Source organism: Artemia franciscana, chromosome 16 (genome assembly GCF_032884065.1).
Source record: "Artemia franciscana chromosome 16, ASM3288406v1, whole genome shotgun sequence".
Taxonomy (NCBI): Eukaryota; Metazoa; Arthropoda; class Branchiopoda; order Anostraca; family Artemiidae; genus Artemia; species Artemia franciscana.
Genome location: NC_088878.1, coordinates 15,840,744 through 15,863,634, shown reverse-complemented (window position 1 = coordinate 15,863,634; position 22,891 = coordinate 15,840,744). Strand labels below are relative to the sequence as shown.

At 34.1% G+C, this 22,891-nt stretch overlaps 1 protein-coding gene across 1 annotated transcript in view; it reads right to left on the bottom strand.

The window, feature by feature from the left end:
* Positions 1-1,091: 1,091 nt before the first annotated feature.
* LOC136037123 (collagen alpha-5(IV) chain-like) overlaps positions 1,092-22,891 on the bottom strand; it is a 151,832-nt gene continuing 130,032 nt past the window's right edge. Inside the window, exons 27-32 of the mRNA XM_065719608.1 lie at positions 21,302-21,383; positions 19,490-19,660; positions 12,186-12,371; positions 8,876-9,168; positions 7,036-7,208; positions 1,092-2,424 (exon numbers count right to left, since the gene is read on the bottom strand). Coding sequence (XP_065575680.1) covers positions 2,193-2,424; positions 7,036-7,208; positions 8,876-9,168; positions 12,186-12,371; positions 19,490-19,660; positions 21,302-21,383 — 1,137 coding nt within the window. The 3' untranslated portion in view covers positions 1,092-2,192. The remainder of the gene's footprint in view (positions 2,425-7,035; positions 7,209-8,875; positions 9,169-12,185; positions 12,372-19,489; positions 19,661-21,301; positions 21,384-22,891) is intronic.

The window sequence follows — 22,891 nt, the reverse complement described above, 5'->3', positions numbered from 1 at the left end:
TATAAAATTTAGATAGCAGACCTGACGAATAAGATGGTATTTTTCATGTTTCTTATCGTCAAAAGAATAATTCAAAATTAACATTCTCCTTACTATTAATATTCCCAAACTTAGTTTCATCATTTGCACTTGTCTAAACTGAAGAAATTTGCATAACAGCCTTCTTTTTTGATAATAGAAACTATAAGAAAGGAAAGACAAGAATGGTAGATAGTACTACGATATATAGGGTAGATGAGAATGATGGACAAATCCGCACAGTCAATTATAATATTGATTTCAGCACCAAAGCTTTAACGGGTTTGCAATTTCTGGACTTTCTTTTGGTTAAAAAAAAGAAGAAAAAAGTACAATGATCAAAAAATTCTTTGGACAATTTTCATTTTCTCTGCAAGAAGGAACAAGAAAAATTCAGCTCTTGTGACTATGATTTATTGACTTTTCTCATGTTGGAATTTTTCTGTTGGAGGTTCATTAGTACATGGTTGAAAAAGTCAGAAATAAACAGAAATTTCCAAATATTGTTTCCGATATCGATATTTACGTTTCGATATTCAATACTGATTTTTGGTCCAATGTAAAGATACAGACAAATCAATTTATCGCCCAACTTTAAAATTTTGAATTGAAATTCTTAGAACAAGAAGCAGTTATCTAACCGTAATGTGATTTGTGTCGACTCACTTTTATGGTGTTTATGTTTTCTGGAAATTGGAAGTAGGATAGCGGGTTTACAATATTATGATATTGCAAGAAGATAATAAGAGTACAGTAATCCAAGAAGATTATTGCTGAAGCTAATTAATGATTTATGATGTTTGGTGACTATTGATGAATAAAGATTTCAAAAGGTACGATAGAACTTGCTGGCGATGTGAGGTTTTGTGAACTACCGATATAATTTCATCTCCCCTTTCCATCACAGAATCGGCTGCCCCCTCTCATACAAGATGTTTCCTACGCCCATGGTTATGTCGTAGGATTATTAGGTTATTTTCAGGTTCGTAACTCAATACTTACAATTGCATAAAAATTTACAAGGCAATATCGTCACTGAAGTGTGATCATATGTTGAAAAGAAATGCTTAAACTGAAATAAAGACTTTTATTGTCAGTAGTAAAGCTAAAACAAATACTAAAAAAAAGGCAGTGATGAAGAGATTTCAATCTACCCCAACTTAAGTTAAAGGAAAAGAAACGCCTATAAAGGTAATACATTATTGTACGAAATAATTTTTGAACAATTTAATATTCAGTGTCTTCTTCCTTTTTTAAAACAAGGATTACTTATTATTGCGTCCAGTGCTGAAAAAACTTTAGCTATTCTGGTTTTCTAAGCTTGAAAGGCTTATCTCGGTTTTTGCTTTCTTTATTTCTTCGGCATAAATAGACTCTCAACTTCAACAATTGATTTATAACTACAGAATATGATTATTGACAGTACGCTCAAATTACCAATGCTGAAAATGATAGCTAATTAATAAGTTGGCATGGTAGAAGACATAACTGAAATTCTCATTATCATTACTGTTAATTTCCTGAAATATGCCATCTACAGCTAAAACAAGATTCTTTTAGATGCTACTTAGTATTAGTTTCGGCATAAGAAAATCGATTTCTTATCATTGTGGACTTGGCTCCTTTCATTTGACAAATGGTGTTCATTTTTCCTTTAAATTAGTCAGCTAGATTATAAAGTAAAATATTTTAAAGCAAAGGCACGTATATAAAGCACATAAAAGGTTGACCACTTTGAATCAGATCAACAGAGTTCAGACCTTCACACCATCTACATCCAGACTAGATTTTCAGTTGTTTAAAGTTCTTTCGGAAATTATCTTCTCAACTTGGCAAAAAACAAGAATAATTAAAACTGATGATAAGTTCACATGCGGTCCAATGAGAGTCCCCTGGATGTTTCCTCTCCAATATTTTGGTGGTTGAAATCACGACTAGATTGCTTTTCCCTTCTAAACTTGGATGGTCAGATGAAAGAAAATATGCATGACCACGTGAATTCTTAAAAAATATATAATAAATGTAGACATATATTACAAAGTAGAAATATAGATATTATAAATGTAGGTTTCCTTCCCTGCATACGAGGTTCCATCTTAAAAACTGGACTGCATGTGAAATTACCATAAATACACTTGAAATTAAAAGACAAAATTTTGATATAATGCAATCACTTATAGCTGGTCTGGAGAATAGTCGTAGTCATCATAGACAGGCCCGTTGAGAGATAGATATGGTTGCGGCTCTTGTGAGTTACCGTTATCAACTAATGTTAATGGAGGGGCTGAAAACTGTGACAGAGTATAATTTTTCCTTCTTCTTAATATGACTCTCTTCTTGCAGACAATACAACGGCTTATACGTTGAAGAAGATTGCCAGCTTTTAATGTTTCAGGCCGTGGTTTCCTGGAGGAAAAAAAAAATGTTACAAATTGTAACAGCAAAGAATGTTATACAATACGAGTCAGACACATAAACAGGGGGTGGGGAGGGAAATTCCACTTGCCCAACCAAAATTTTCAGTTTTTTACAATTCTCTATAAAATTCTCATACTTCCTGTATAATTCGTCTCTTGTTAGGTGCACTCACTAGCTTATGTGTCTCCAACATGTGAGCCTGGAAATAGCTACGAAAATTACCAATAAAGCAACTCAATTTTGTCAGCAGTATTGTCAAAGAAGTCCAGAGGGCACAAACATTTTTCCTAAATAATTCAGTGGACATTTGGTCGACAGGGTGTCAGTTTGGTTAAAACGCTGTTTTCCTGTAATTTACTGTTTTCGCTTTAAAGTTTATCCTTAATGGTCCCAGACAACATCGACATGATAAATAGTAGAGATCTTCGGCTTAAAACGCAACAGATATAGAATGCTTTATTTCGAGCAGAAGAAATCTAAAATTAGAAAAATTAGCATTTTTTTTTAATTCGCCCCCTCTAGTAAAATTGATTGGGTACATCTGATTTTGCTAAGATTGCAATAAATTAAAGTAGAGGCAGAGGTTATAAGACTAGGACCAACCAACCAAAATACTTTAAATTACTAGGATTCCCATTGAGATCCATGCATTTCAACAAAATCAGGGGAGACATAAGGGTAATGATTATATCATTAATATACTAGAACCCACTACTTAAATTCAGTTACAAATATTTCGATAGCCCTATTTTTGCACCAAGGGAACGTAACTCTACCCTGCGTTACCATAGGGTCTTCCAAAAATCGAGAAAAACAACAGCCATAAAAAACCTACTCTTTTCGTACTTTCACTCCTGTCTCCTCGCGAGGGATAGTCTTCTGACCTCTACCCCACGGTCAATCATTCTACATATATGCAGAGTGCTCCATTTATCTCCCAGTGCTATATATATATATATATATATATATATATATATATATATATATATATATATATATATATATATATATATATATATATATATATATATATATCAAACAGTTCGTGGTAACGAACTGTAGTAAGGAGCGACCCGGCTCAATAGTAACCAAAACTCTAAAAAATGGAATTTTGATACCACTAGATACATCAAAAGAATCGCATTTTAAAGCTGGTTTTAAATATATAAGTTTCATCAAGTTTAGTCTTATCCATCAAAAGTTACGAGCCTGAGAAAATTTGCGTTATTTTTGAAAATAGGGGGAAACGCCCCCTAAAAGTCATAGAATCTTAACGAAAATCACACCATCAGATTCAGCGTATCAGAGAACCCTACTGTAGAAGTTTCGAGCTCCTATCTACAAAAATGTGGAATTTTGCATTTTTTGCCAGAAGGCAGATCACGGATGCGTGTTTATTTGTTTTTTTGTTTTTTTGTTTTTTTGTTGTTTTTTTTCCCCAGGGGTGATCGTATCGACCCAGTTGTCCTAGAATGTTGCAAGAGGGCTCATTCTAACGGAAATGAAAAGTTCTAGTGCCCTTTTTAAGTGACTAAAAAAATTGGAGGGCACCTAGGCCCCCTCCCACGCTAATTATTTTCCCAAAGTCAACGGATCAAAATTCTGAGATAGCGATTTTATTCAGCGTAGTCAAAAAACCTTATAACTATGTCTTTGGGGAAGAGTTACTCCCCCACAGTCCCCGTGGGAGGGGCAACAAGTTACAAACTTTGACCTATGCTTACATATAGTAATGGTTATTGGGAAGTATACAGGCGTTTTCAGGAGGATTTTTTTGGCTTGGGGGAGGGGTTGAGAAGAGGGGGATATGCTGGGGGAACTTTCCTTCGAGAATTTCTAATGGGAGAAGAAAATTTCCATGAAGGGAGAGCAGGATTTACTAGCATTATTTAAAAAAAAAACAATTAAAAAATAAAAGTGAAAAAGCTTTTTCAGCTGGAAGTAAGGAACAGCAATAAAACTTAAAACAAACAGAAATTATTACCCATATGAGGGGCTCACCTCCTTCTAATACCTCTCTCTTTACGCTAAAGTATTTTCGGTAATTTCAACTACTTATTCTACGGCTTTTGTGATTCAGGGGGTCATTCTTAATGAATTGGGATAAAATTTAAGCTTTAGTGTAAAGAGCGAGGTACTGACGATGGGGCGAATCCCTCATATATGTAATAAAAACATGAGAATACAAAAGTTCTTTACGTAAGCTAATTTATAAGTTACGTAAATCTTTTACCAATAAAAAGATTCGTAAAAAATTAAAAGTTCTAGTTGCCTTTTTAATTAACCAAAAAATCAGGGGGCAACTAGGCTTCGTTCCCCGCTCTTTTTTTCTCAAAATCATTCGATCAAAATTATGAGAAAGCCATTGAGCCAAAAAAAAAAAAAATATGCAAATTTCGTTTTGATTATTCCTCTGTGGAGAGCCAAAATCAAAACATGCATTGATTCAAAAACGTTCAGAAATTAAATAAAAAAAACAAGTTTTTTCAACTGAAAGTAAGGAGTGACATCAAAACTTAAAACGCACAGAAATTACTTCGTATATGAAAGAGGCTGCTTCCTCATCAACGCCCCGCTCTTTACGCTAAAGTTTTTTACTGTTTTAGAAAGAAGAATTGAGAGAAAGAGTCAAACTTTAGCGTAAAGAGCGGGGCGTTGATGAGGAAGCAGCCTCTTTCATATACGAAGTAATTTCTGTGCGTTTTAAGTTTTGATGTCACTCCTTACTTTCAGTTGAAAAAACTTGTTTTTTTTATTTAATATATATAAGGATCTAAGAGCGAATATTTTTAGACAAATATTTATTAATGTCGCTAAGCTTGAAAAAATTATCCCATCACCCCTTTATAAGGGTGATAACACCCTTTATAGGGGCGCAGAGGATCACTCTTACTTTCCCATCAATATTTTTCAAAGAGCTTTGCATATTCAGATTCTGCATGTAAAATGAAGCATATTTTATATTTCAAGTACTCTTTTAAAATGCTTCCAGAGTTCAAGGCTTGCGAAACATAAATAACAAGAAAAAAAAATTACTGAATAGAAGTAAAGGTTGATATTGAAACTTCAAACAAACAAAATTACTCCATTTCACCATTTGCAATATATATATATATATATATATGTATATATATATATATATATATATATATATATGTATATATATATATATATATATATATATATATATATATATATGTATATATATGTATATATATATATATATATATATATATATATATATATATATATATATATATATATATATATATCTATTAAAATTGAAAAACTAAACTCACTGATGATATTTTTACTCCTGACACAAGTTTTACTTCTAACCTTAATAAAACTTTTCAATGAATGTATGCTGAGTCTGCCACTGTAATTCTGTAGGGTTAACACGAACAAATTCTAAGGGCTTGACTGCATATTATCGGCGCTACCTTTTTGAGAAATCGAATTCCATAGGAATTATCTAATTCCATGTAATATCCGAGGAATTAGGTTGCAATTTAATTGGATGACAATGGTAAGTTGAGGAAAATGTTTTTTTCCCTTTTTTCAAAATACATATTCGACTTCGTTAAACTGTTAACAATTAGTAACTTTTTTTTACATACATTGATAATTAATATTATCACAAATGCCTACTGAAGTTTCTTTACCGAGGAAAAAAAATGCTATGCCCCATTCAAAACGAATGAAACAGGATTTTTCTCACATTTTTCTCTTCGGAGAAAAGTTGAGCTGAAAAATTTTGATCTCCATATAGCTCGCATACTAAATGACTGCCCTACAATCTTGACTGGGATAATATATCTTACTATTCAAAAACAAAATGAACAAAATATCAGGTCTTGTTTCCATTTGGCAATGCTACTTGGCGCTTCTTTAATAAATATAATCAAGTTTATAATTATTTTAACACTTCTCCTAAATAGTACCTTTCTTAAAAGAAACCTACTATTTTTCTAAGTCTCTCTATTCCTGAAATACCCCCTAAAAGAGAAAAATTTTGAAAGGTTTTATATGAGGCAATTGCCTTGTGATTCCAAAAACTTAATGATCGGGAAAACCCTTTAGAGTTCGCATTAAAACTCATAAACATGTTTAGTCCTACAGATGAAGGAAACCCAGGTGGACTGAAATCAGAAAAAGCTCCAATGAGGTTGCTAAGAAAAAATAGGCTCAAAAAGTCACCTAAGAAAACGAGTATCTCGGCTGAATCATGGGATCTCGCTAACTAGAAATCCACAAAGAACGTTCTTCATAATAATAATTCTGCAAATATGGCACTAAGCTATTTGACTAAGTCGCAAATTGACTAAGCTATGCTTGACTAGGTATATGCTTGACAAGTATTTGGCAGGTATATGCTAGGTATATGCTTGACATGATATGCTTGACAAGTGTTCGTGCAGATAGCATCGATACCTTAAACTGAAGACTGAAAAGGTCGGGGAAGCTGCTAGGCAAAGAGGTTCCCAGGCTATATACCGTTTCACCAAAAAGACAGTCAGAAAGTGCTAGTAGCTAAATCCTTATCCATGTTAGTAAGTTTATATTAATTGTAAAAGTTCAAAAAAGCAAATTTTGTACCTGAACATGTCATAATCTTCAATTGTGGCCATCCAATACGCATAGGCCGTCTGATAGTAATTACAAGTACCCTGTCCGTGGCACTCAATGAAGGGCACAGGCCTAAATTCTTCAAGGCAAGACCCCGGAGATTGAAGGGATTGACCTGAACCTTCTGCTCCAGCATCAGTGTGCTGAAAGTAAAAAAAAAGATTTAGATTGCAGTTTTACTTCAGGATTATTGACGACTTAAAGATCCCAGGTTATGATAAATAATTCGCGTTATTGATCTGATGTATCTAAACTATGTTTTTTGAAAAACTGCTTTGGCTGAAAAAGCACGGACCATCGATACCTATAATTGAATCCAAAACCAAAAGGCGTATTTCTCAGTTTCCTAATTTTAAAGAAGACCGTAAAATAAGACTTTTATGCTTCACAGGAGAAAATTTGTTTTTGTTTTCGTGGATCTAAACAATAAGAACTGCACTAAAGAGTTATGTGCAGCTGGTTTACTTCATTTTGGTATACAAAGATTAATCATAACTTGGGTACTCTTTGAGCTAGATACTCTGGAATTATTATCGTCCAAAACGGCCGATCTCTCCAACTTGCTCTCTAATAAAAAAAGCGTCTGCAAATATAACTGGCAAAGAAAGTTCCACTCCAAGACTCGTAAAAACTAATTTTTGAAAATATTTTTAAGATACACCCCACAAGTTTGTACACGAATATTTCGCAAGGGGCAGTGAAAACCAAAAATCTGCACTGTTTTTCGCATGCAATATTTCTATTTGTTTTCAAACATAGGACAAATGAAAATAAAAAATACTCGTTTTAAAAATCATGAAGTGCTAGAGATGACAATGTGGCTTATGAGATATAACAACAAAGCAAAAAAAAGCTGAAAAGGGAATTAAACTTTTCCAACTGCATCAGAAGGCCGAAACTTTGAAAGCAGTTAAATATTAGCAATAATCAATTTCCAAAAATTATCATGTTCAGCAATAATCTGCAAAACCAGGTAAATGGTATATGGAGTGGAATACTCTTTAGAAGAGTCTCTAACAAAGTATTGTAAGTCAATCTTTAAGCAGCTATAACGTTTTCTTCACTTTGTACGAGAGAACTACTTTAACAGCAAAATTTTCTAAATTTAATTTGCTTTAAATAAAGAATAATAAAGCATGCTTTGTTTTAGCTGTATTTACTCAAGGCTCAAGGCACATCATTACTGTACAGTAAAAACGTACAACCTGCCATATCTCAGTTTATCTCTTTATCAAGCTAATACCTAAAATATTTAACAATTTAAATACTGAGCGAGACTATTTTATTTTGTTTGTTTCAATTTGTTTTTCTTTTCCTACTTTCTTTATCCAACACCATCAATGCTTGAAATTATATGTAAAGGATAAGTCAAGCCGATAACAGACATAAATGATACAGATAACAGTCTAAGAACTTTACATCAAAATACCAACATAAAATTCACAGGTTCAAAACACAACAAGTTAAACTCCGCATGGTGAATTCAAATTGATTGGTTACAAAGATTTTTCTCCAGCTACTTTTAAAGCCGTCAGTTCCTCCTAATATCATTTTCATTTTCTCAATTTCTTTTCGATGTTTTTTCGCTTCATCTAATTTTTTTTCTACATACATTTTGTCTTTTTCCAGTCCCTTAAACTTTTTAATTGTTTAAAGAACGCTTATTTCCTATTTTTATTAATACAAGCACTTCTTCTAAAAACAGAAACTAAAGCTCATTATTAACAATTACTAAAAAATATTACTGGCAATTTAAGCATATTTGAATGAAGTAGAATGAGTGGTGTTTACAAAGAAGACTTTTTCTTACCATTATGAAGCTATAGCCAATATACAAGTCATCCCATCCAGTTGGGCAATTCGGGATTGAATTTGACTGAGAATGGACAGCAATAACCCTAGCTGGTGTTTCGCACACACTACATCGAGATATGTGTCGAGTGACTTCTCGATTCGTGAACGGTGCCATGTTCATTGGCATTGGCTCACCAGTATTGAGCCAGTAACTGTAATCATTGCGACTAGCATAGTTGCAGACGTTGTTCAAGTCGCAGAAAAGAAAAGGTATAGTGTTAAACCTTTTCATACAACTTCCAGGTGCACCTGAAAAATAATCAACTTCACTTTTGTAATAACAAAAGAAACTTTATTTACTTTTTTCCTTACATCTCACCTAATCTTTACAAAATATTCTATGGCGTTTTTAACTATAATATTATATGTATATGGCTAGATAAGAGAAATAGGAATATGTACATATTCATTTTGAAGAGTTTGAACAAATCTTCAAAAGAATGCAAAAAAGGCGAATAAAATTATGGGATATTGTAGAATAATAATTGAAAACAAAGATATTCCAGATGGCCAGGTATACAGGAATCTGTTTCCTGAGAGGAACAAACAGAAATAATGAATATAAAAAATAAAATCAAGAAGCTAGCACTGATCAAGAGCTATATCAAAAATCTGGTGTCTCACCCTTATCTTATTAATTGTGTAGTAAGAACAATAATATCTTGACAAATATGTTAGAACATGCGAGATCTCTATCTTATAGACAATAAGGATATTTGACCCCCAGCCCCCCATTGCACTTCCTGGCTGAAATTATTATCAAGTCACGCAATAGCATAATTATTGTGTTGCTCTTTAGTTTTAAGTCACATTTTCGTGAGCAATTCAACGTGATTTTTACTGTTTCTTGTCCCTTGCCTTTTTCTTTAGCTACTCGGAGTAATTTGTCATCTTGTGTAATTTTGACGTATCGTAGATACTAAAAATCAATTTCCCTTTCCTGTATATCCTTCATAGACTCATACATGCTATCCAGCACATTTTTTCATTCCATCGATTTTTCTTTGTCCACTTTGGGGAAAGTCATTTAATCAGTGTTCTTTAAACGTATTACAAACGCAATACAAAAAATGTTAGGAAATAGATTCTGTTTCCATTTGGTAACTATTAATAAGAATAGTATCAAGTGTAGCTATAACCAAATAATAAACTGATTGTCATCACCATGATAACAAGCGCATCATAGCGAGAAATAATATCTTTAAAAGTTTAAATGAAAAAACAAGTAATTTTTAACTGCAAGTAGGGAGTGACATTAAAACTTAAAACGAACAGAAATTATTCCGTATATGAAAGGGGTTGTCCCCTCTTCAACGCCCCGCTCTTTACGCTAAAGTTTTAATTGTTTTTAAAAGTAGAGTTGTGAGAAAGAGTCAAACCTTTAATTTCAAACTGAAAACTTTTTAATTCCACCCCTGGGGAAAAAAAAAACAACAAATAAATAAGCATCCATGATCTGCCTTCTGGCAAAAAATTACAAAATTCCGCATTTTTGTAGATGGGAGCTTAAAATTTCTACAGTAGGATACTCCGATACGTTGAATCTTATGGTGTAATTTTCGTTAAAATTTTATGACTTTTAGGGGGTGTTCCTCCCTTTTTTCTAAAATAAGGCAAATTTTCTTAGGTTCGTAATTTTTGATGGGTAAGATTAAACTTGATGAAACTTATACATTTAAAATTAGCATAAAAATACAATTCTTTTGATGTCACTTTTGGTGTCAAAATTCTGTTTTTTAGAATTCCTTACTACAGTTTGTTACCACGAAGTGATTGAAAAAGAAGTGGAAGCTTAAATCAATCATAGCTAGCAGACGTATATATCTAAGCTTGGATTAGAATTCTATCGATAAGAAATTAGTCAGCGTATATCACCATCTGAATTATTATAAAACAAATATTTATTTTGTTTTTTATACATGTTTTATTTGAAAATCTTTGAAGCTGAAGCCTAAAGTCCATGAAATTAGCTACATATTTAGCATTGACAAATCTTAAATATACTATAAATTCGCAACTTTACAGAATTTTACGGGCACTGCTGATTTGACAGTGTCGGTTTATAAGAGTATAACCAACAATTTGACGATCTCTACTGATTTTAGAAAGTGTGGGGTTATAAGAGTATGACCGGCAATTTTATGACCCCTCCTGATTTTGGAAAGTCTGGGGTTATAATAGTATGACTGACAATTTTACGAGTCCTACTGATTTTAGAAAGTGTGGGGTTATAAGAGTAAGACTGACAATTTTACGAGCCCTTCTGATTTTAGAAAGTGTGCGATTATAAGAGTATAGCCAACAAATTTACGATCCCTACTGATTTTAGATAGTGTGGTGTTATAAGAGTATGACCGGCAATTTTATGACCCTTCTGATTTTTGAAAGTGTAGGTTTATAATAGTATGACTGACAATTTTACGATCCTACTGATTTTAGAAAGTGTGGGGTTACAAGAGTATGACCGGCAATTTTATGACCCCTTCTGATTTTAGAAAGTGGGTTATAATAGTATGACTGGCAGTTTAACGAGTCCTACTGATTTTAGAAAGTGTGGGGTTATAAGAGTAAGACCGACAATTTTACGAGCCCTACTGATTTTAGAAAGTGTGGGGGTTATAAGAGTAAGACCGACAATTTTACGAGCCGTACTGATTTTAGAAAGTGTGGGTTTATGCGAGTATGACCGACAATTTTACGAGTCCTACTGATTTTAAAAAGTGTGTGGTTATAAGAGTATAACCATAAACTTTTCGATCCCTATTGATTTTAGAAAGTGTGGGGTTATAAGAGTAAGACCGACAATGTTACGAGCCCTACTGATTTTAGAAAGTGTGTGGTTATAAGAGTATAACCAACAACTTTACGATCCCTACTGATTTTAGAAAGTGTGGGGTTATAAGAGTAAGATTGAATATTTTACGAGCCCTACTGATTTTAGAAAGTGTGGGTTTATGCGAGTATGACCGACAATTTTACGAGTCCTACTGATTTTAGAAAGTGTGGGGTTATAAGAGTAAGACCGACAATTTTACGAGCCCTACTGATTTTAGAAAGTGTGGGGTTATAAGAGTAAGAGCGACAATTTTACGAGCCGTACTGATTTTAGAAAGTGTGGGTTTATGCGAGTATGACCGACAATTTTACGAGCCCTACTGATTTTAGAAAGTGAGGGTTATAAGAGTATGACCGATAATTTTTTTTTGAAAACGTACTAAGGGGTTTACGAAGCTCATATGTAGAATGAAGTAATTAGAAACACTTACCTAAGTCTTGACCATGAGCCCGTCCATCACCAATAAAATTTAGAAGCGAGTATCCGTCCCACATTTTGTTGGTTCCTTCTGGGCAGTCTGGAACATCTGTAGATAATGAATGCCGCGTAAACAGAAAGCCGCGGCTACCAGGTTGAGGTGGAGGCCTCGCATCATCACCAAATGGACCTTTCACCCCTGAAAAAAGTTTATTTGATTTTTATTCTTTTATTAAAACTGATTTTATTTTCGAGGACACATGTTGATTTGGTACCTAAATAAAAGTATCCAACCCGTAAAGAAAGATTGTCCACAAAATCCCTTTACAATCAGATATCATTACAAAATCTATTGAAGCAACGAATCTTCAATAATAACTCAAGGTTTGCAATAAAGTCTTGGGTTCTATTGAAATTTATTGTTGAATAAAGGTATCTATCTATCTAGCTATCAAATAAAAGCTTAAAGTTAAAGCTTTTTCGCCACTTTTAAGGAAGTTTATTAGGGTATATATATATATATATATATATATATATATATATATATATATATATATATATATATATATATATATATATAAGTTTTTTTAACTGAAAGTAAGAAGCGAGATTAAAACTTAAAACGAACAAAAATTACTCCGTATATGAAAGGGGCTGTTCCCTCCTCAACACCCCGCTCTTTACGCTAAAGTTTGACTCTTTCTCTCAACTCTAAAATTAGCGTAAAGAGCGGGGCGTTGAGGAGGGAACAGCTCCTTTCATATACGGAGTAATCTTTGTTCGTTTTAAGCTTTAATCTCGCTCCTTACTTTCAGTTAAAAAAAACTTGTTTTTTTATTTAATTTCTGAACGTTTTTTAAATAATGCATGTTTCGATTTTGGCTCACTGCACATGAATAATTGAAACGAAATTTGTATAATAATTTATTTTTATGGCTAAATGGCTTTCTTATAGTTTTGATCGGACGATTTTGAGAAAAAAGAAGCGGGGAAGTAGGCCTAGTTACCCTCCAATTTTTTGGTTATTTAAAAGGGTAACTGGAACTTTTAATTTTTTAAAAGTTCTATCTTGTGGCAAAAAATGCAAAATTCCACATTTTGTAGATAGGGGCTTGAAACTCCTACTGTACGGTTCTTTGTTACGCTGAATCTGATGGTGTGATTTTCGTTAAGATTCTGTGAATTTTAAGGGGCGTTTCCCTCTATTTTCTAAAATAAGGCAAATTATCTCAGGCTCGTAACTTTTGATGGGTAAGTTTAAATTTAATGAAACTTATATATTTAATTCAGCATTAAAATGCAATTCTTTTGATGTAATTATTGTTATAAAAATTCTGTTTTTAGAGTTTCGGTTACTATTGAGCCGGGTCGCTCCTTACTACAGTTCGTTACCACGAACTGTTTGATTCGATTTACCAGAAAAAATGTCCTATATATTAGAAATTTGCTCTTTAAAAATGGTTAAACGCAAAATCATAGGGAGGGGACTCATTGGATTGCCAATCAAAGGTTTTAGTGCCCTTTTTGAGATTCAGAGTGATGGGAGGGTGGATACCACCCCTCCATACCCCGTATTTTTCCGAAATGCATCTGATAGAAACTTTAAGATGGCCATTTGTTGTCGTAAAAACTTCGAAAAAGGCTCATTCGATTGGAAAATGAAAGGGCTGCTGCCCTTTTAAATAGTGGAAAGTGATTGGAGGGCAACTAACCCCCTACCACGCCCACTATTTTCCTAAACACTGCCAATACAAATTTTGAGATAGCGATTTTGATCATCGTAAATGAAAGGTCCGGAAATTATGTCTTTGAGGATGGCACCCCTCCCCCAGAGCCCTCAGGGTAATGGTTGTAAGTTATGCCCTCGGGGCAAATAAGGTATGAATAGAATGTTTGATCGTATAAACATCGAATGGAGGTCATTGGATTGGTAATCGGAAGTTTTAGTGCTCTTTTTAAGATTCAGAGTGATCGGAGGGAGAATACCTTACCCCCTCCCCACACCTAGGATTTTCCAGCAATGCATCTGATAGGAATTTTGAGATGGCGATTTGTTGTCGTAGAAGCTTCGAAAAGAGCTCATTCAATTGAAATTTGAAGGGGCTAGAGCCTTTTTAATAGTCAAAAGTGATTGGAGGGCAACTAACACCTCCTCCCACGCCCACCATTTCCACAAACACACCCAATCAAAATTTTGAAATAGCCATTTTGTTCAATGTAATTGAAAAGGTCTGGAAATTATGTTCTTGAGGCTGACAACCGCCCACATCCCTCAGGGAAAAGGTTGTAAGTTATGCCCTGGGGGCAAATATTCTACATATATAAAGGGTGATCCTAGAAACTTCGGAGGGGGCTCATTGTATGGGTAATTGGAGGTTATAGTGTCCTTTTTAAGATTCCTGATCGGAGAGTGGATACCCCCCCACACCTCGTATTTTCCCGAAATGCACGTGATATGAATTTTGAGATTGCCATTTGTTGTCGTAAAAACTTCGAAAAGAGCTCATTTGATTGGAGATTGAAAGAGCTAGTGCGCTTTTTATTAGTCGAAAGTGATTAGAGGGCAACTAACCCCATTCCCACTATTTCCCCAAACAATCAAAAACAATCAAAATTTTGAAGTAGCCATTTTGTTCAATGTAATTGAAAGGTCCAAAAATTATATCTTTGAGGATGACAACCCCCCCCCCCCGGGCAAGTGTTGTAAGTTATACCCTGGGTGCATATAAGGTTTATATAGAAAGGGTGATCGTATAAACTTCGGAGGGTGCTCATTGGAATGGTAATCAGAAGTTCTTTTCAAGATTGAGAATAATCAAAGGGTGGATACCCACCACACTTCGTACTGTGACTGGACAGCAACTAATCCCACTCACACGCCTACCAATTCCTAAAACACGTCCAATAAAAATTTTGAAACAGCCATTTTGTTCAAAGTAGTTAAAAGGTCGGAAGTTATGTCTTTGAAGATGACCCCCCCCCCTTGCAGCCCTCGTGGCAAGGGTTGTAAGTTATTCCCTGGTGTCATTTAAGATTTTTATTGAAAGGGTGGTCGTCTAAACTTCGGAGGTGGCTCACTGAATTGGTAATCAAAAGTTCCAGTACCCTTTTTAAGATTCAAAGTAATCGGATGGCGTAAACCCCCTCAACCTACACCTCTTATTTTCACAAAATGTATCTGATAGAAATTTGGAAATGGTCATTTGTTGTCGTTGAAACTTCAAAAAAGGTTCATTCGATTGGAAATAGAAAGACCTTTTTTAAGAGTCAAAAGATATTGGAGGGCAACAAGTCCCCAACCCAAGCCCATCACTTCCCAAAACACATCTCATCAAAATTTCGACTTAACTATTTTGTTCAGCGTAGTTGAAAGGTCGGGAAATTCTGTTTTTGAGGATGACACAACCCCTCAGAGCCCTCAGCGCAAAGGTTTTAAGTAATACCCAGAAGGCATATAAGGTTTTTATGAAAAGAATGGTCGTATAAATTCGGGAGGGGGCTCATTGGATTGAAAATCAAATGTTCTAGTTCCCTTTTTAAGAGTCAAAGTAATCGGGGGCAGCTGCCCCCCTCCCTACGTCATATTTACCGCAAACGGATCCGATAAAAAAATTTAGATAGCGATTTGTTTTAAAATAGTCCAAAGATCATACAATAAGGGCTTTGACGTGGAAACAATCCCCCAGAGTCTGGGGATAAGGGTTGTAAGTTATTCCACGGGGGCATATAAGGTTCTTATGGAAGGGATGATCGTGTGAACTTTAGAAGAGACTCATACGATTTGAAATGTATAGTTTTAAGTCCTGTTTAAGAGTCAAACATGATGGAGAGTAACTAGCCCTCCTCCCCGACAACCTTTTTGTCAAAACGCATTAAATTGTGAGACAGCCATTTTGTTTTCAATAGTCCAAAAATCATATAACAACGTCTTTAGGATGGTCCAAATCCCCCAGAGCCCATGGGCAAGGGTTGTAAGTTATTTCTAGGGCATATAAGGTTTTTATGGAACGGGTAGTTGTATCAACTTTGGATCAGAGAGAACTCATTTAATTAGAAGTCGGAAGTTTTAGTGCCCTTTTTAAGAGTCAAAATTGAATGGAGGGACGTGAGTCTCCTTCCCCCAAGCCTTTCATTCCCCAAAACATATCCGATAAAAATTTTAAAAGACCTATTTTGTTGAGCATTGTTGAAAGGTCCAATAATTATGTCTTTGGGGATATCAACCTCCCCACTGTCCTCAGGACAAGGGCTCTTAGTTAGGCAATTGGACAAGTTAGGACATAGTTAGGACAAGGACGTTCATTGTTTACACATAGTATATGTTATTTAGAAAGGTATGCATGTTTGAACTTGATTTTTCAAGAAGACGAAGGGTATTCAGATGAACCTTTCAGAGAATGTTGAGAGGAGTATTTAACGAAACCAAAACATGGTAAGTGTATACAGATTGTGAAAAGGGTGCAACACAGGATTAACTGATTATATTAATTTGGAAAATTCAGGAAATGATAACTAGATGACCAAAAAGCAAATATTTGCATTCTACCGACACTACTACAACTACTTCCACTACTACTCTCACACTACTGATTTACAGTACTAAGGGGAAATTTAAACTACATCAAATGACGCTATGTGCCTGCACATTGTCAAAATAGCCTATCTCAAGAATTGATTTCAGTATTAAGTTGAAACTTAAAGAGAATCATTAAAGGGGAAGATAATCTCACCAAAAGACAATATGTGCGCACTACAGCTTATACTACTGTTATTGCTACAAGTTACTACTACTACTATTTCTATTGCAACTACTTGTAGCGCTAACATAATTTCGATGACCACTATGCAATACCAGTAATATCAATACTACTACTGAGACTACTATTACAACTAGGCCTAAGGGCATGAATGGGAAATTTTCTATAGATTTTGAGAAGAGAAGATGAACTGAAAAAAAACCTCTGTATGCAGGTTGTCAAAACTGTGTAACAGCACTATCTTAGGACTTGTTTGCTGTGTGCAGTTGAAACTAACAGGGCTTGTTGTGAGAGATGTTGAGCCAACCAGAAGAAAATATTTGCATCCGAGTGCTACTGTTTTACTTATACTACTACTACCCGAAATTAATATTTCAGCTACTATTACTACTAGTGCAATTAAAACTAAGAATATTAAGGCGCAAATTTGGGATATGTAAAAACTGTATGGAACTAAATTGAAACACACTATGTCCACACAGGTTGTCAAGCGGTCGCATCAGAACTACTTCAGGAATGGTTGATGGTATTAAGCTGAAACTTTCAGCGTGTATTGAAGGGGATGTTGAAAAAACAAAAGATGCTATGCGTATACTCTTACTAATGCGGCTACAACCACTGCTACTGTACAGACTAACGGTATTAAGGTGAAACTTTTAAGGAATATTTAGGTGGAAGTTAAACTAAATCAAAACAAACTATGAGCATGTGGACTTTCAAAAGCAATATCTGAAGAACAACTTATATTATCAATTTAGGCCTTTAAGTGTAAGTTGTGGGGGATTTCGAACCACCCAGAAGGCAGTATATGTATACTTTTAATGCTACAACTACAGTTCATGTATTAAATGACGCTAAAGGTATTAAAATGAAACGTTTGGGGAACGTTTAGGAGTTTTAATTAAAGGAAAAAACAGTGTGCTTGCAGGTTTTCAAAAGGGCATATTAGCAACATCATAGGCAGCACTGCTCTATAATAGCTAGAAATATCATTAAAACCTTTAAAGGAGCTAATTCAGTTCAAAATTTTCAATTCAAAATTAAAAGTTCCGGTGCCTTTTTAAAAATAACAAGAGATTGGAGGGCAATCCTTCTCTCAAGCCAATTCATTTTCCAAACGCATCCAGTGAAAATTTTTAGACAGCCATTTTGTTCAGCATAGTAGAACGGTCTAGTAACTATGTCTTTAAGCATATTAGGCATTTCTAACCCCCCACAATTACGCAATTGGCCCGTTATGCTTTAAAATTTAATGTTGCTTTAAAAGAAATCAAAATGCATTGTGTTTATGGTTGCCAATTAGGTGCCTCAGCAATATATCGAGAACGAATGGGGTTTTAAGTTGAAAATTTTGGGGATACTACTATAACTACTTCTAATCTTATAATTTAAATAAATAAAAAGGGTGTAAGTATATCCAGGTTGTCATAGAGCTTAGATAAAATTTTTTGAAAATGATATTAAGTTTTATTTCTCAGGTCAACTGCAGAAACTATAAAATTAAATTAAAAATTCTGTTTGTGTCAGGATTAAAAATTGTTGAAAAAGTTTCTCCAACATACAAATGGCAGCCCATACCATGGATTCTTATAGAAAAAAAAACTAAAAAATATAAATATTATTTTTTCTATGTAAAACACTATGTCAAAAAAGGAATAGAAAAAAATAATTTAAAAATTTATCCACAAAACAAGTTTTTCAAATAAAAGTAAAGAGATCCATTAAGCTAAGAATGAGCAAAAATAAAGTCAAATAATCTCCCACGCGTAAAACTACCACAAATCCTCATCAATAAATAAATGAAATTCAAAACGAACAGAAATTACAGCAAATAGCCAAGTCAAACTCAAACGAGCTAAAATTAGCATGAGTAGGGTTGATAATCCCCATGCCATCTCAAGACCAGAACACAATTCACGCATTACTGAAAACAAAATACGTTTGAAATGTTTTCACTTTTCTTACTTTCATAAATAAGAAATTATCAAAACTTTAAGAAATAAATATCAGTACGTGTCAATTAAACTGAAAATCCACGGTCATTTGTTTTTTTTTTGTTTTTTTTTCCAGTAAAGCGCAAATTGTGTTCTGGTCTTGAGATGGCATGCGGATTATCAGCCCTCCTCATGTCAATTTTTGCTCATTTTGAGTTTGAATCGGCTATTGTTGTACTTTCTGTTCGTTTTGAGTTTCATTTATTTATTGATAGTGATTTGTGGTAGTTTTACGCTAGGAAGATTATTTGAGTTTTATTTTTCTTCATTCTTTGCTTAATGGAGCTCTTTACTTTTCTTTGAAAAACTTGCTCCGTGGAGAAGTTTTTTAAATTAAAATTATCTACGATCAATTCATATCAACTGTCAAAAACTAGACAGAGAATATCAAGTATAGTTTGAAGTAGCTAAGTTATGAAGAACATTCGTAAAATCAAAATATAGACAAATGGCTGTTTTCGGACGTAACCGATTGGCGACGATAGCCACCTATGATAAATTCAGCTTAAAAACACACAATATATTTGATTTTAACCGGTTGAAATAAAGCTAACGACTGTGCTAACCTTTTGTTCCTTGAAAACCAGGCCTTCCTGAGTATCCTATTTCACCTCTTCTTCCCTTTGGTCCGGATAAGCCAGGTAGGCCATCAAAACCATCAAAACCTTTTTCACCGTCGAAGCCTGGTAGTCCTGGCATTCCAGGATCACCCATTTTCCCATCTGGGCCCTTTATACCTAGATAAGAAATAGAATTAAAATCTTTTAATGATAAAAATAGGAACCGATGAAATTTCATAACCATTAGACAGACATGATAATTTTTTTTGGAAAAACCCTTTGCCAAATCATCCTCGGCCAAACAGAAAATAGAAATTAAAACCAAAACTTTAAAAATAAAATACATACAAAAGATAAAAAAAAACCAACGTCGAGACGAAGCAATTGAGACTGCAAAAACAAAAGGATACTATTATATGCAAGATTATCTTAAAAAATTGAAACTAAACCATTGAGCAAAAAATCTTAAGATTAAAATTTAATTTTCTTTACAATTGGGTATTATAGACATTACAAAATACTAATTTCTGTCTAGCTAAACACAAAAAGGGAGAAAACGAGAGAAGTAAACAGAGGGTAAGAGAAATAGCACAGGAAGAAAGAGATAGAGGCCGAGTAAAAGAGAAAGAGAGAAAAGAAAGAGAGAAAGAGAAAACGAGAGAGGGAAGTGAGAGCAAACAAATAGAGAAAAGTGGGAAGAGAGAAAACGAGGAAATAAAGAGGGAAAAGATATAGATAATGGGTGAAAAGAGTGGAGGGTGAGAGAGCGAGAAAGGAAAGAAAAAAGAAAAACAGAGACCAGGAAAGAGCCAAGGAGATACTGAGAGATATAGAGAGAACATAAAAGTGAGAGAGGGAGCATAGAAATTAGTGTGATTTACTTTCAAGAAGAGATTACATTATAAATAATATTTATACAACATCTATCCGATTTTTATCATTAAGGGGGAGTGAAAAAAATTTTCCTGATTCAAAGCGAAAGCACACTTAGGAAGATCATTAGAAAAAGAATTATTATTAATCATGATATACTATAATTCTTAGTTTTTACGCAAGGTCACTCGAAAGATCAGTCCCTGGTCGCTTTCATCCTCCAAAGGCAAAATATTCCAAACAGCTTGTCTTTCTTCCAAAAAGTTTCTTTTTATCAGTATAATTTTCAAGCAAGAATGAACATATTACTTAAAAGCAACAAAAGTAAAATGGCAGAAAATAGGCAGGACTAGATAGTAAGAGAAAAAGATATTTTTAAAGGAGAAGAAGTTGGGATTTGGAGTAAGAAGATCGGTATTTGGTAATAATTGTTACATTTATTATACTAAAAAAAAAATTAGCGGCATGTTTTTTAGGTAATTGTGGTTTTGATAGACTAGGTAACCTATTCTGAAAAAAGTATTTGAAAAAGCAAATAAAAATATTGCACAGAAGGCACTTGCATACGATCTGGTCATGTAGAAAAGAAACATGAGAGTTTAAGAAATAAAAGAACAAAAATAATAAAATAACAAAAAAAGCTACTGTGCTAGGAAAATATAACCAAATTATCATAAAAAGGATTTAATATTAGCTGCATTGATCCTTGTACCATTCAGTACACCTATTATCAAGGAGTATATAAGGGGGCTATTGTAAAATTCCAAATATGTAGCCGAGAAACTCTAGATAAAGCGCTGCCAATTTGGCACTGATACTAATACTACTGCACACTTTTTGCAACGCTAAGCCACCCATGGCTTACTGATGTAAACAAACACTCACCTTGCATTCCACCCTGTCTAATATTCCTATAAATAAGTATTATCACCAAGAAATTTGTACCTGTAAAGCCTCGATCGCCAACATCACCAAGAAGACCTTGACGACCAGGGAAACCAGATTCTCCTAGGTCCCCTTGAATGCCCTGCAATGTAAATAAAAAAACATATTTTCACAAACTTTGGACAGTTCAAATAGCACAAAATACAATAACACATCTCTTTAAGAAAAGGTAAAAAGACACAGGCCTTGAGATAGGGAAACTAAGATTTTGTTCAAATACTCAATTATTATTGAGTATATTGATTTTTTTTCGTCTAAAGAAAATACATAACACATAATTATAAGCAATTTGTATAAATTTAAGAATAGACTGGACTACAATGATACCCTTATATCTAAATAATTTTGAAGAATAAATTTGTTAGACACATTTTTAGGCTGTCCTAAAAACAACTGATTAGTAATCACTAATGCCACTTTTGTTTCAGAAATCACCCCGAGTCTTAACTTTTATAGATTCATGGTAGTTTCACTGTCAATTTCACCAACGTTTTATTACGAGCATTTGAATTTCAGTTCTAAGCGGCCTTTTTTAATGTAGTTACATTTTTACTCAAGCTTGACTTTGCTGAAGTTAAAAGAAAGGAATATCCAAAACAGCAGTAAGGGTTTAAATGACGATTAACTAGCTTGCTAAGTCAGAGGGTTGAAGTAAATTTTAAAAAAAAAGAGGAGGAAAAAAGTCTAACCACCATATATCTTGCGAATTCAAAAGGGTTAATGTCAGTCAAATCAATCGGATGTATTCATTCAATTCCGACATTTCACAAGTTGTGTGACAACAGAAGTTTCAAGTCTTTTAGTATAATTCAATATAAGTTACACAACTTGCATCAGTTGAAATTTCACTTTAGAAAACTAGTCTGATACACCCTTGTTTTTGTTGACTAGAAATACAATCAACAGTTTTTTTATGGCACTTGGTATTAACCAAGTGACATATAGCAATCGCAAATTCTGTCGGTCTGTCTGTCCCGGTTTTGCCACTTTAGGCACTTCCAGGTAAGCTAGGACGATGAAATTTGGCAGGCGCATAAGAGACTGAACCAGATTAAATTAGAAATAGTCGTTTTACGATTTGACTATCTGGGGGGGGGGAGTGTTGGGTTGATTAATTCGGAAAAAATAAAAAAATGAAGTATTTTTAACTTACGAACGGGTGATGGGATCTTAATGAAATTTTATGTTTGGAAGGATATCGTGTCTCAGAGCTCCTATTTTAAATCCCGGCCAGATCTGCCGAAATTGGGGGAGTGGGGGAGGGGAGAACCTAAAATCTTGGAAAACGTTTAGAATGTAGGGATCGGGATGAAACTTGATGGGAAAAATAATCAGAAGTCCTAGATACGTGATTGACATAACCGGAACGGATCTGCTCTGTTTGGGGAGTTGGAGGGGGGTTAATTCTGAAAATTATAAAAAATGAAGTATTTTTACTTACGAAGGAGTGATCGGATGTTAATAAAATTTGATTTTTGGAAGGGTATCGTGGTTCAGAGCTCTTCTTTTAAATCCTGACTGGATCTGGTGACATTGGGGAGAGTTGGGGGGGCCTAAAATCTTGGAAAACGCTTAGAGTGGAGGGATCGG